Source organism: Diorhabda sublineata, chromosome 6, assembly GCF_026230105.1.
Source record: "Diorhabda sublineata isolate icDioSubl1.1 chromosome 6, icDioSubl1.1, whole genome shotgun sequence".
Taxonomy (NCBI): domain Eukaryota; kingdom Metazoa; phylum Arthropoda; class Insecta; order Coleoptera; family Chrysomelidae; genus Diorhabda; species Diorhabda sublineata.
The window spans coordinates 27,638,102-27,653,040 of NC_079479.1; the positions used below are offsets into that span (position 1 = coordinate 27,638,102).

General features: G+C 31.1%; 1 protein-coding gene and 1 long non-coding RNA gene across 2 annotated transcripts; one reads left to right on the forward strand and one right to left on the reverse strand.

Moving 5' to 3' along the window:
* Positions 1 to 5,238: 5,238 nt before the first annotated feature.
* Positions 5,239 to 8,031, reverse strand: LOC130445331 (tetra-peptide repeat homeobox protein 1-like). Its single transcript, XM_056780905.1, has 2 exons — positions 7,987 to 8,031; positions 5,239 to 5,694 (listed from the first exon to the last, which is right to left on the reverse strand). Exons 1-2 carry the CDS (start codon positions 7,996 to 7,998, stop codon positions 5,239 to 5,241), a joined length of 468 nt encoding a protein of 155 aa, XP_056636883.1. The 5' UTR covers positions 7,999 to 8,031.
* Positions 5,602 to 10,585, forward strand: LOC130445332 (uncharacterized). The gene is made up of 2 exons (XR_008910039.1): positions 5,602 to 6,790; positions 9,657 to 10,585. It is a non-coding gene; the product is annotated as an uncharacterized LOC130445332 (long non-coding RNA).
* Positions 10,586 to 14,939: the final 4,354 nt, after the last annotated feature.

Sequence of the window (14,939 nt, forward strand, 5' to 3'; positions counted from 1 at the left end):
CAATTATAGGTTTTTCCATGTAATGAAGAGGTTCAAGTTGAGTTAAGTTTTGTTGCAACTTGCAGTGTGCAGTCTATTGTGATTATATAAAATGTGGTAGGGTCTTATAAACACCGAAAGAATGATCCTTCAACAATTAAAATGGAGATACATCAATTATAATCATCTTAAATCATTTACAGACAAAAATTTATGTAAGAGTGTTGATGACACAGTTTTTGGAGGCTGATGAAATGAAATGAAATGATCGAGCCACTCATTGTAAATGCTGGTTGCGAGAGCTCATCTCGTGATTCTGATTTGAATTTGTAAGAAGTAGCTCTACTCATACTGGTCAGTTTTCATATTGAAATAATTCTTTATGAACCTAAGGTTTTTTTAAAATTCAACGTTTAAATCCCTATATTCACATTTTTCACCTTCGGCTATTTAGAAGTTACAAACAGTTATATTCATATATTATCAATTCTTAATCATTTTATTGCTCACTTATACTTATAAATATACTATGGTCGAGAAGTGAATGATGTAGATTTATAAAAAAAGTGAATTGAAAGTGAAAAAAGAAGTGCGCATGTAAACCAAAAGACAAATACAACTAAAAAATGGAGAAATAACAGTTTTAGTGTCCTACTTAACCATTTGAATTTCAAATTCATAAAATCTCTTCGATTTTTTTGAATTTAATATCGTGTATCTACCATACAAGGAGAAAGCTCGGTCGCATTATTGTTAATAAATACGAGGGCCGTTTTTTCATCAATCTCCGGTCGCTCCGTGCAGACGCTACGCGGGCATACGCTGTAGACGACTGCGAAGCTCTCGCACTACACACTATTGTTGACATTCAGGCATCAGTCGGCGTTGTGCTACAGCCACGTAAACATGTCCGCCAATACTGATGCTCCCGCCAAGTGTGAATTGCGAAATGTGATTCGTTTTCTACAGGCCATGGTACTCTATCGAAGAGTTAGTCATGTGTATGGAGAAAACTTCATGAGTGATGGTGTTGTGCGTGAATGATGTCATAACTTTAAAGATGGCCGTAATGATGTGCAAGATAAAGGGGGCCAAGAACGCAAATCTGTCGTTTCAGGGGACCTGGTTCAACGAGTTGACAGAATGGTTAAAGAAAACCGCAGATTCGCCATTACTGCTTTGTCTTCGAATTTTCAGAAGTTTCAAGGTCTGTTTTGTACTCCAATGCTACTGAAAGGTTAGGCTACATTGATGGGAACTTTCTTTAAATTGAAAAGTTTGTCCACAGATATGACAAATGTCTCAATCTCTTCGGTGATTATGTCGAAAAGTAACCGTAAGTGCACTAATCTTTTGGTGATAAAATAAATGTTTTATATGAACTTTTCTTTTATTTATAGTCTATCGGAGGCTGAAAAAAAGGCCCTTATATATATATATATATATATATATATATATATATATATATATATATATATGAACTTTTTTTCTCCTAATTCATAAGATCTCGTACTTATACTCGTACATTAGTTTTCATCTCTTTATCACTTTAAAATTCACGTTCCAATGATTATTTTAGTGAAATAATCAAATTCAATTGCCTCCGTATATAAACTTTTTCCATCAATCGGATGACAATGTTTAAAAACAATTAACAGTTACAAACAGAATGATTAAATGTACAAAAAAATATGGGAATTGTTTTTACATGGATGAGTTGTTTTTAAACCCATTCGAATCAGTCAATATCAGTATATTGCATTTACTATTAATCTATTTAATACCCCGCTTGTTTTTAATTTTCAGTGGACTTCAACTTTTCCAAAACATTATTTCACCATCAACAGGTGTATAATTGAAAACTTTGGCATTGAAGAACATTTTTGATATTTTTATTTCAAAAGAAGCTACACACAATTTATACAATGTCTCGTTAATATACTGGAACTGACTCTTTGTTCCGCCCTTAACCTACTCATGATAAAGAATGGGTCAAGATATTATTATAATTCTGGATCTGATTTGGCACAATAAACAACTGTAATTGTGGCAGGAACTCGACTAAAATTACGCCTTAAGAATACCAAACTACAGCTATCATGACTTTATCTCTTGAAGGTTGCATCTTAAATTCTAAAGTTTCCAGTCCTTTTGCATAGGAATGAATTCACGATTCATCTATCGTTACTAATGTTGCTCTTTATCTAGTCTGCATCTCTTAACATTTGAGGTGTCTTTCCTGCAGACAATGTTTTCATGTTTAGTTCGGCAGTAAGTTTATTATGAATCACGTTTTCACTTTCATATAATACTGCAGATTCCATTAATATATCCATCTAATCATTGTGGATTTACTTTTGGGGTAAAAAATTTCGAAACTATATATTCTAATGATAAGAGGTAGCTTCTATTGAATTCGGATTATTTCTGTAGGTGCGCTTTATTAGGTTCAGAGTAGTGTTTACCAAGTCTAAATATATTAATAAATAAATGATGGCGTGTTGAAAAAAATATTGGGACACGTCTATTTGTATTTTTAAATGCGCATTTGTTCAAAAAAGATATAATTATTTCAGTTTACAAATTCGCTACATTACACTAGAGATCTAATAAGTAATACTGATTATTTCTTCATCGTGTACAAAGATTACATTAATGTTAATGCTGAAGATGTTCGAAATGCTCGCCGCGAATATCTTGGAAACATGAAAATCTGGTATAGAAATCGCAAACGTGATTAATCTTATACGATAATTTGTAATCTAATATCGTCAGAAGATCGTGATGACCCTTTTATAAATTCACGTCTTCATATCTACCTATTTAGAAATAGTATATTGTGCAACAAGTGCGAAAATTTCAACTTTTCTCAGGAGTGTGGAAGATCGTGACACGAGCCCGAAGGGCGAATGCCGCAAACACACGAGTGAGTTGCACACATGTTGCACACTATACTTTTGCTACAACTGCATAAATTGAATAAAAGTAATGGAATAGATGGACGAAAAGAATATTGGAGTGGAGGCCAAGAATGGATAAGAGAAGTAGAGGCAGGCCGCCAAGAAGATGGAGTGACGATGTAAAGAAAATTGCAGGAAATTGGATACATACAGCTCAAGATAGAGATAGATGGTTTAAACTAGAAGATGCCTATATCCAGCAGTGGATGGAAGATGGCTGATAGATGATGATGATGAATGGAACTCAATGTTTATTTTTATGATTAGTGGAACCAAAATAATACTAAAGTATCCTCTTATCTGTTTAATTATATTATTTTAAAGTGGAAGATGATTGTTAAGTTTTTACACTTTTATATTTATTGTATTTTCTGTCTCCATTTCTGTAAAGTATTCGAGTGGTGTTTCAATGGAGTTGACGATTTTATTAGCAGCGTTAATTTTATTTTTAATAGACTCTTCGACGTATCTGTCTGCCACTGTACTCGATTGCCATCCTTCACGGCGCTTCAAGGTATGTGGTGTGAGCAAAGTGAAATAATATTTCTCACAGTGTGAGCAATATGTGGTTTTGTCAGCTGTGAGAAATACATCACTTTTCATAGCAGTTGTAGAAAAAATTTGTTATTGGTACAACCGGTAATTGAGCAGTGCTTCATCTTGATGAAACCAAATTATATTAGCAGGAGCTTGTAGGTTTACTGGATCAGGATATAAGATTTTCAAAGAAGACACGGAGTGGATCTAAATATTTATCTCAATTAAAGTTACCCTTAGTCAAAAATGGACCTAGGATATGATTTTCAATAATTCCTTATTTTTCAGAGGAGATTCTTATCAAACCAAAAGCGGTAATGTGCTCTCATCGAAAAATAAAACGTCTTCTGATTGGATGAAAAATACGCTCTTCTATCTATATTATGTTCCAAAAGCTTCTGGGTTGGTATTATGTAAGGATGCATTTTATGTTCCTTCAATATTCGAACGCTACACATTTAAAACTTGAAAATTGGTCGAGATCTTTCAACTATACACACTTTCTATCTTTCTATCCAAGTACACGTTTCTTCATTGCATTATCACCGTTAGCTTCGATGAATCCAGTTCTTGTATTCGTGATCCATCTAGTGATCTTAGTAGGCATAGTGCAATTAATGCTATTTTCCAACAAAATTGATTATAATTACTTATATCAAAGATAATTATTGGAAAACCGAAATTTATTTCTTAATTGTTAATATTAACATCGCCATCTATTGCAATCTATATAGATAGAAAGTATAATTGTTTACTATTGGTAGAATTTCTCCATGTGAAATATTAACTTGATAAATTAGCCCTAATTGGTAAATTGATGTATTGATTTTTTAATTAGTTCAAATATCGTCATCGGGAGTTAGTTATTAAGCAAAATTTCAAATTCATTGGTCAACGGAAGTTTGTTAAATATGGATTATTAAATTTGTACTATACAAACAATGTGAGATGTATGAAATGTGGTGAAAATCATATCTTTGCCAATTTTTTTTGTCGGTGGTTCAAAGGCGAAGAGATGCCTAGTTTTCATAAATTTTCAGTTTTTCCCTTGAGGATGATTTTCTCTTAATGTGTATGAGGATAAAAGAAAAAATGTAACACCCCAGAATTCTATAATTTTCATAGTATCTTGCCATCTAGATCTTGATTTTTGAGGAAATTTGATATAACTGTAAATATCAATTTCAACTTTTTCATTTGCAATAAGGAAAAATCAAACTTATAAATTAGAATCTGCTGGATAAACAACAAACATGATACATTTTTTTTTACTTTCAAACAATATATAGCTTCAAAATATAATTAAAATTAGTGACCAGATATTGAGTATATCCAAGGAAACATGCTCTCAGCTTCAGATGGTGAGTTGTTGGAATTTTATCAAAAAAATATAAAAGAGCATATTCATTTGATGGAAAATTTCTAAAATTAAACAATATTGTCATTGATCAAATATATTCTTAAATATATAAGATGTGGAAGTTTCCATGAAAAAGGAGATTATTATGGGTTCTCCTTTATATCTATCAATATCTATTTTCTGCAGTGTTAGAAATGAACTCAATTTGCTCTAGATGGAAGCTTCTGGATTTCAGGTAATTGGTAAAAATCATAAACATATTTTATAAAAGTACAAATCTATTCAACAAAAAGTTCTATAATATTAAATTAACATTAAAATCAACAAGAAAACAAAACAAAAATGATGAAGAAGATGAAATAAGATGAAGAAATGAGAACGTATCAGTCTTGCGTCTTTCACTTAGTGTTTGCTATGATGGTAGACTACTTTGTATACTGGTACCTTGACGGGTACTGGCTTGGGGATCTTGATGGGTACGTGTTTTTCTACTGGAACTGGTACTGGCTTCTCAACGTGGTATGGAATTTCTTTTTCTACTTTGTAAGGTACTGGTTTCTCAACGGGAATAGTGATAGTCTTGATAACAGGCACTGCAACAGGCTGGGGTACTTTCACGTGAACGGGATAGGGTTGAGGAACGGGTACGGCAACTGGTTTTGGAATTGGCACAGGGATAGTGTGTGGAATTGGCACTGCTTCATGTTTGTAAACAGGAATAGGTACGTGCTTTGTTATTTCTACAGTATGGGAAATATCGTGTCCACCTCCATCTCCACCATAACCTTCATGACCTCCGTAACTGCCTGCGAAGCCGGCATTTACGGTTGCGATAGCCACTAAGAATGATACACACAACTGAAAAGAAATAATGAAATTAGCGGCTGTATTTTGTATGATTTTATCTGAGTGATTCAATTTGGTTTGGAAATTATTTCACAAAGTGCGAACTAGGTATTACTGAACGAGAAACATGGAATGAGATTAATATATCAGTTCATATTGCGCCGTTTTGAAAAGCTGCCTTGACTGATATTATAACTAGATTTTTGAAATACTAAATGGAGTAGGAGATATTCCATTGTTGAATTATATATATATATATATGTGTATCAGCCATTAAAAACGGACTCTATAACTTTTTTATAGAACAGCATTAGATATTATAAATTAACAATAATTTCACATTTAAATAAAGAAAGCAGATTGGTGAAAGTGAAGTAAACCATGAGATTAATTTAATCGAGTTAGCAACAAAAAAATTTGTGTACGGAGGCAAATTCAGGAAGCGAAGAATATGAAAACAAAATGAAAGTCAACCAATTACCAGACGAATCGTACAAATACATTATTAATATCAAATTTCTAATTATTTGTGAATATGAACGGAAGTGTAGGAAAGGACGAGATGTAACAGTTAATTTTTGAGAGTATCGACTTGGAGGAAGATATTTATTATGAGAATTCTCTGATGAAAAATATTCATCATGAAAGTCAGAAATACCTTCATTTGAAAGCAAAAACGTAAATGTGGAAAAAATACAATTGAATAATCTCTGAACAAATGTGGAAAATATTTCTCGACCAACAAGATATTTCGTTTGTCATTTTAAATGAAAAAAAAAATGTTGATTGCAGGAAATATGCGAACATATACACTATACTTATTTCAATTCAACAATTGAATCAAGATGGAAGTTTTTAATTAAAAAGTTTATAAGTTATAAAAGTTTATAAATATTTGTGTCCCATCTCTAATATTAAAATGCATCGCTTATTTAACTTCACACTGATTGCAGTAGATGCCTTTGATGTTTCTTTGTTCTTGCTTTGAAATTGTAAATGAAATGTTCAGTAAAATTGTCACTACTCTGATAAGTTTTAATTGATTCGGTTTTAATTGAGAGACCGCATGAGATTTGTTTCTGTCGGTTTATAACTTATTTTGACGAAGGTAAGTAAATAATTGGAAAGTCTTTTGTCCTTGTCGCTTTAATAACATTAGTTAAAAGAGTTGTAGATGCTTTTTTTCTCGGAAAATAAGAAGCGCCGTTTTGAAACTGTATTGATATGGAATTTATTTTATTGGTCCTTTGGAATGCGTTAAAAATTTCATGTTAGATAATTATTTTTTACGATTTTTTCAGGAGCTTCATGTTAAGGGTATAAGATTCTATATAGTTCTAAATATTCAAAGAAGGAATGAGATTTTATTTTTCACTGCATATGTTGATCAATATTGAAAAATATTCCAGAACAATAGATATGCAATCTTGAAAATAGGAAAATTTAGCACTTAATCAATCAAGTAACAATTTTTTCTGTAATTATGAATATAATAATGAGTGATGAAATGAATTTACATAGTATGAGCAAAAACGTACAACATATTCATTGTGAATTTTGTATTTATTTTTAAATATTGTTCCAAATGAATTATTATTTTTGTGCAACTGAAAGAAGCATTATTATTGAATCCCAAGTATTGGAAAATTGTTTTGAATTATAATAAAATGGAATAATCACTATTTACAGCGAAATTCAGCACACCAAACAAAGCATATTACTACTTATTGATGAAAATTGAGTTATTTTGAATGCAAATGCAAAATTATGTCAATTGAAATATTTTTCACGATCACAATAGAAATGTTGAGTTTGTAACTCCATCCAATTGATTATATTTTCCTGTTTTGAAATACAACTGTGTTTTGACAATTATACTTGTTATAATTACATTTGGAAACTTAATGAAAAATAGTAATTTCGGAAGTATTTAAGAATCGATGCATCAAAAATTGTATCATTCTAATAATTCAGAGATGATAAAACAATTTCCAATAGCAAATATAAATTTTTAACATGATTATAAACGTTCACAAATTTTCCATGCATTAAAAAATTATAGTTGTGATGCATTTTTTCAAATTTCATTATTTTTTGAATCTATAGAAAATAATTTAAAATCATTACTTCACGGAATTTTCAAAGTTTAAACTTTTTTTGAGATATTTCACTTATCAATCAAATTTTTTTAAAAACTTATGATAAAAATTATGTAGAAGCTTGGAATTTCACAGAAATTACCTAACCAAAAAGACACTCACTTCACTTCATGCAAAATATTCAAAAAAATATAAAAAAACTTACAAAATTATTCATTGTACAATGTTTAGGTAGATGTACAAGGCTGTGATTAAGTGAATCAACTGATGATTTGATTTGGGAAAGTCCGCTATATATATACTGATACGATTCTTTCACTACTTTCACTACATCCCTAGGAGATTGTCCATGACCGTCCTATGATATTGAAATGATATAACAATCAAAAATGGACTATCAACGTTTTTTTATTAGAAATCTCATTCGATGAGAATTTATTAAATGGTATTGATGCTAATAAATAGATTCCAAATGACTGTTGAAAGTTGAAAAACTATGAATTAATACATGGAAATAAGCATACAGAAAATTCACTTTATAGAAAAGTGTGATTCTACATACAGAAAAATATCTTGATGACTACATAAGCTAATAAAATTCGTATCGCATAGAAATTTTTTTATATGAAAAACTGAACTAAACTGCTAACGTACTCACTTTAATAGTTTTCTAATTACTACCTTTGAAACGTGGAGAATTATTCCTGTATGTATATTTTTAAGAGTTGGCTTGATTTCTTTCTAATTGATTATGTTGGGATTTCGTTAATTAACATCGTTTGGTAGTTTAGTAAATGTAAATATAAAAGAAAAATGTCGGAAGTTTTCCATCACGTGACTTATTCATCAGCTCTAATATTCATCGGAATCATTTCAAAAGTTCTGTGAACTCAATAGATCTAATCTTATGACTAATATTCCAAAGATCAGCGTTTTATGGCTTTGTAATTAAAAAAGAAATTTAACTTTTTCAATTGTTAGTACTTTATTCACACGGTTAACATGCACATATTTAGCAAAACTCTTTAGTTGAAAATATCAAAATACTGGGTGATGAATGAGTTACAAAATCTAGAATTAATCTTAATCATGTTGGCTCATCAATGGAGATCTGGTTTTTTGTCGCATAACTGGAATTTTATATAAGTAGGTACATATTTATGCAGTTCACAGAAGTAACAAAATATTTAGTTTTTAAACAGGGTGTCCTCTTAACTGAATTCAAATTACATTTTATAAACTGATTTATGTTAGTACGTTCACACTCGTGTATAGCAGAATATTCAACTCAAACTGTGGAATTGCAGAGGAAAATCTTGCTTTAGAGGTCATCCGATTCGGAATCTGAACTATTCTTACTAGTGTTTATTATTACTGCTTCAATATATATTTTTCGTTTTCGAGTAAACCAGTCGTTTATTATTTTTTCACAATTATCGTAAACATTTGCAATACACTTTTTCAATGCCTCTTTCCACATACATAATCCAAACCGTTTCTAGTAGTAGCTTAGATATCTAAACGTTATATTACACAATAGTCTAAAAGTCCATGAATAATCATTAAGTGGTAAATATTTGACCAAACCTGAGTTTTTATATATTGATGCCCTATACCTACCATCTCATAGGTAGTGGCAGACTATTTTAGAAATGCTATTTTCAAAAGTAATCGAATAAATCTTCCATTGATATATTTTATTTTTTATAGTCTTGAAACCTTATATTAGTAAAGGTAGACGTTCGCTGTTTTATATCAATATGGTTCAATCTTTCACTGTATTTACAAAAATTAATATATCTTTGTCTTCCACAAACTATTATTATCGGAAAATGAGAAAAACAAATCATTATCATGCATTTTAATTTGTTGCAGGCAAATTTGGGAACTATGAAAAGAAATAACCAAAAGTATTTTATTTTTGAATATGCATCTGACCCCAAAAGAGTTCAACAAACTATCACAAAGACTTCGATACACATTTTTCAAGCGTACTTGTGAAAAAGTCAGCAAAAAGTGGAGATAAACATTAAAAGATCAAGTTACAGCGAGATTTATTAGACGTTTGTAGTGAATTTCTATTAACCATTAAATCGACTTTTAAAAAATTGTATCGTTTCCTATAACTTCTTGCTCTGTATCTTCTAGATGGTTTTATCTATAAAGTTGACAAATCCGTAATTATAAACTATATTGAACCAAATATTAATCGTAAATAACCATGTTATACAGATGAACAAAACCTTTGGAAATATTTCAAAGAAATTTCTTCAAAGAATAACAAATTTTTCGGCCCTACGAATTAGTGTCATCTTTGACCAATAAAGATACCTACGGTATGAAGCATCATGCGACCGTCAGATTGTGTGATGAAATCAATAAGTACAAAATATATGGTAGCTCTTATGGAATTTTTTACGAAGCATTGGTTGATCCAGGAAATTATTTCTGGGTACCTGACAGATTCATTCAAATTCCGAGAATTTGAGGAGGAGTAGCAAAATGGCACATTTAAAGAATGTTTCTTCTAATATTTGTTTGCTTAATGAAACTGGAGATAATGGAAGATATATTGACACCGTAAGAATTTATAGAGAACTTGGTGGAAGAATACTGAATATCAACAAGCAATTGCAGCTCTTGATAGAGGAAATTTAACAGAGGAGTAGCTAGAAGAGATATTTAACATCAACATAATACTTGCTAAAAAAATCTTATAATCTAGATAAATGTTTCATTATTACAACTCATTTAACACTTTAAAATTTTGCTTTGACGTAATAAACAGGTAATAATTGAAAAAAGGCATTGAGTTATTTCTTTATCAGCATTATACCATATCATTATCATATTATACAGACAGCTGTTCATGGGCTCTTGAACTACAAATATTTCTATGTATTACATGGCAGGCTTGTATTTCTTTTAAATTTGAATAGTAGGACTTTCACGTTTATCATTGGTTTTTATATGACTTTAGAAGCAAGAAATTTTGTTTTGTTGGTGGCTATTCCACACTTTGCTTGATAAGAAATATAGAATAACCATTCGTTGTAAATAACGTTTCGAAAAATTCAATTACTCCTATAATAACATTGGTAAATAAATTAATCAACTCAAATATACTGAAAAAATGATTGAATAAAAGATCGTTAACATATATTATCTCGAAAGAAGCAAAGATCGTTTCAACAAGAACATATAACTGTAAAGAATATTAATCTATCCAAAGTCGATCATTGTACGAAGCATTTAAATTGCAATTTAACACAAGAAATTACTTTCTATATATATATGAGTATTATAAAAAGTTGCTGAAATTATTCAGGTTATTTTTTCTAACGGTGTTAAATTTGTACCGTAATATCTGGTAATGTGACCTACCTCCAATTAATATTATACATCTCTCATTTCTATCATCTTCGAAGGTGGTGAAAAATATTAGAGAGCGGAACTAATTGGAAAATATTCTTTTTTTGTTTTAAAAGTCTTATCAAAGCTAAAATACCTTGGACATTACTGTAAGTGGAAATTAAAGATAAAACAAGTGCTAAGAACAACGTAGATAGATAGGCACTACATTTTTTTGAACAAATCAAAAAGCGGTTTGCAGAATATCCTGAAAACCATTAAATATACCCACACGACTTAACGACATCGCTTAACATAAAAAGACAAATTATGATATAATTACTTTTTAAGAAAACCAATTTTTGATTGGGTGCCCAAGTTGGCCGAGGTGTGAAAATTCTATTTAAATGAGTAATATGTGCATGACAATCCGCAAAAATATAAATTAGTCTTATATTTCGGGAATAAGACACAAAACTGAGTGAAATATTCATTTATAATAGTAGAAAGTTCTCAATAATAAAAAAAACTGAACACCATCAGGATCGATATTTTTATCTTCATCAAACACTTCATGTTGATGTTGATCACTATCCATATCTTCAAATCGCTCGCACTTGAAGTAGGGATCTTAGCTGTCATACTTGTCATATCCATTGTCGATATATTTGTGCATATTATCGAATCTATCGGAATCTTCGACTGGCAACAAGATTTTTTCTTTGGGATCTTGCTCTTGTTAAGAGCAAATAGAGTTAAGTAGAAAGTAGATGCAATCTCTGACACCGACACAGGTTTGTCGATGTCACCAGAGTCTTCATTTAAAGGAGATGGCGAATCTCTTGGTTCGAAAATTGGGGTATCGGTTTAGGAGTTCATCAATCTCCTGGTTTGGAAATTAGTGTATCTGTAGCCTAATTTTCACCTCGTTGAATTTTTGAATTTCTCCTTCTGTTTTGACTTTCGTAGCATATCCCTCAGTGTTCTTTAAGCAAATCGATGAGTTTTTACATTATTATAGTAGACACTGCTTTCCATAATTTGGTAAGCATCACAAGAAATTGATATTCTGGAAGGTTTTCGGAATACCGACTTTCCTTTCTCTAAGTATATAAAATTTGCGTCTATTTGGCATCAATCGTCTTTAACTTTGACCGAAAAATGATTCATATAAATGTCCCTGGATTGGATTACCTTGAGAGAAACATGACCTGCTGAGTTGACTATGACGTCAACTGTTGTTGAACCTATTACCCGAGTTAATTTTATATGTGGAAGCGGGACAAAATACCACATTTCAAAAAAATTGACACATCCTCGTCCGACAGAACCCACTGAGTTCAAATTTTATCTAAGAAGCTTCTGCTATAGAGTTTTCTGGGAGACCTTTTTCTATTTGCCGTTAGGATTTGGTCTATCTTGTTGAAGGAAAAGTCACGTTTCAAGATCCAATTCTTAGTAAAGTTAGTTCCGTATTAATTTTATCCATCTCACCGGGAATAATCTATTCAATTTCAAGGCTACATCTTGAGTTCTAAGTTCTGTTTTTCTTACGCTCATAGTAGTTTGCAGGGTTCAACGGAAACCCTCCCTTTCTATTCGGAATTAGAACAGGATGTAATGTTATTGAGCTACTAATTCACATCTTTCTCGCAGACAGATACATGAAATAATTGTTTTCTAAAGTATAACATTTTTGAATTCAATTTCCATATTATAAAACACAATTATCAAAGTGTTATTATAAATAGATGAAATACTTACGTTGGAAACTTTCAATCTACATGAACCAGATTTTATAGCAGCTATCAATTCACAAAAATAAAATTTTATAGCAGACATATTGTTGGCACTTTCTATTGGTGCCATCCTGCATCTACCAAACTCATAACAGTGCTTATTATCCAACGTATAGCTTTATACCTTTGTCGACCGTTGACGGAAAGATAACGTGTTATTTTATGGGCCCCTCTATGCTACGTTACACTACAATCGAAAACTTTTATAATCCTGGAGAAATATCAGAATGAAATCAGTATAGTGGAATCTAGAGAATCAGTGAAGTGCTGACGAGATAGCTGTACGTTTATAGCGTTTTCTATATATTCATTATTTTCTTTTCTGCATTAACTTATGAAGTGTTTTTATTCATTTTTAATTCAACCCAAGAGCTCTCAAAAAAGTATGTGTCACGAATTACTAGAAATAAAGTGATTATTACCAAGTATACAATTGATATACTCAGTGATGAATTTGATATTACTGGCGCTGTGTGATTAGACATAGTAATTAACCATTATTTCACACGTGGAAAAACCGAGGAAAAGTAGGTACCTTTAATATTATCATAATGATACTCGGACCCATGAAATGATTGGTATGTGGTTCTCTACTATCAATAGTGAACATATGAACTCGGATGATGAACTCTCTGGGAAGTACTCTGGAAATATTTGATAAAATTCATGCCCTCAATAATAAAGTGAATATTTCAATTAACTTATTATACAAATTCTATAAAACACTATTTTTTCGCACGCGTTTTTTATAGCACGAGGAGAACAGCGAGGAGTGCTATAAAGTAACGGAAAAAGTAAAGATAAAAAATCATCCACCTTGTGGTCCATAAATTGAAGGCCTTCCTGCGTGTAGGTAAAAATGTTGATTTATCGAAATATTCAAGACTCTAAACATTTTACGGTTATGAACCTAAGACTTCCAACATTTTGAGTTTTGGCTTTGGCATATGATGACATTATTAGTTTTATTTATTTATTATTATCGGTTATATTGATACTTGTCGATGAGTAGAGCTCGCTATGATATCTATAGATGATCTTAACAATAAACAATAAACAAAATGTCTAAAATCTTTGCAATTACTGAAGAGTTATGGATTGGAATTAAAAAAAAATATATTAATTTGAGACTCATCACTACATAAACGTATAAATGCTAAATATTAACTTATCGTTGCGACTATTGCATTTATAGTTTAATTTGCATAATTACCATTGGAAAATGCTACGTTCAATTGCCCATTATCTGAAATTGCTAGATTCTGAGCCCTATACTGCTCACTGTTTTCGGAGGTCCAGTGTTACACATTTGGCAAATGCAGGTAATGACTTGGTTACAATAAAACGACATGGAGGTTAGAGATCGTTATCTGTTGCGGAGGTTTACATTGGCAATTCAATCAAGAAAAAAATTAAAGTAGCTGGAATGTTTTTGTTGGGGGAGATCTCATACATTATTATTGTTTTCTTCTTGTTCGCATGATACAAACAAAACATCATCCTACAGAATTGTAGCTACTGGTGATAAAAAAAAATCTATCAAATATAGGTAACGGCAAATAATACCATCAAAGTATTCACTAAAGTATTGCACAGCAGAATGAACGCGAAGATGACCCGCTCTAAACGTTGAGAAATGTTGGAAATAAACCACAAATTTAAAGCTGCACAGAATGAACGCAAACATAAAGCTGGTTTGCTAGTAAACATAACTTTAAAATTGCATATATATATAAAGAAATTTGAACAGTGATTAACGAATTTAAATTAATTATGTTGTATAATACACGTACTTTACAGTGTGAAATGCTTGGAGAAATATATACAAAGCGTCATTTGACACGGCGTTGGGGAGTGAGACACCTAAATCCATTCTTTTTACTGCTTAACAGTACGATTCACAATGAATATGTTGGACGCAAGTTAGTATTTCGTTGAGTTACTCATTTAATTGGACACCCATCTCCCTTTCTTCGAATAGTACAATATTTATTTAAAATATTCGTTT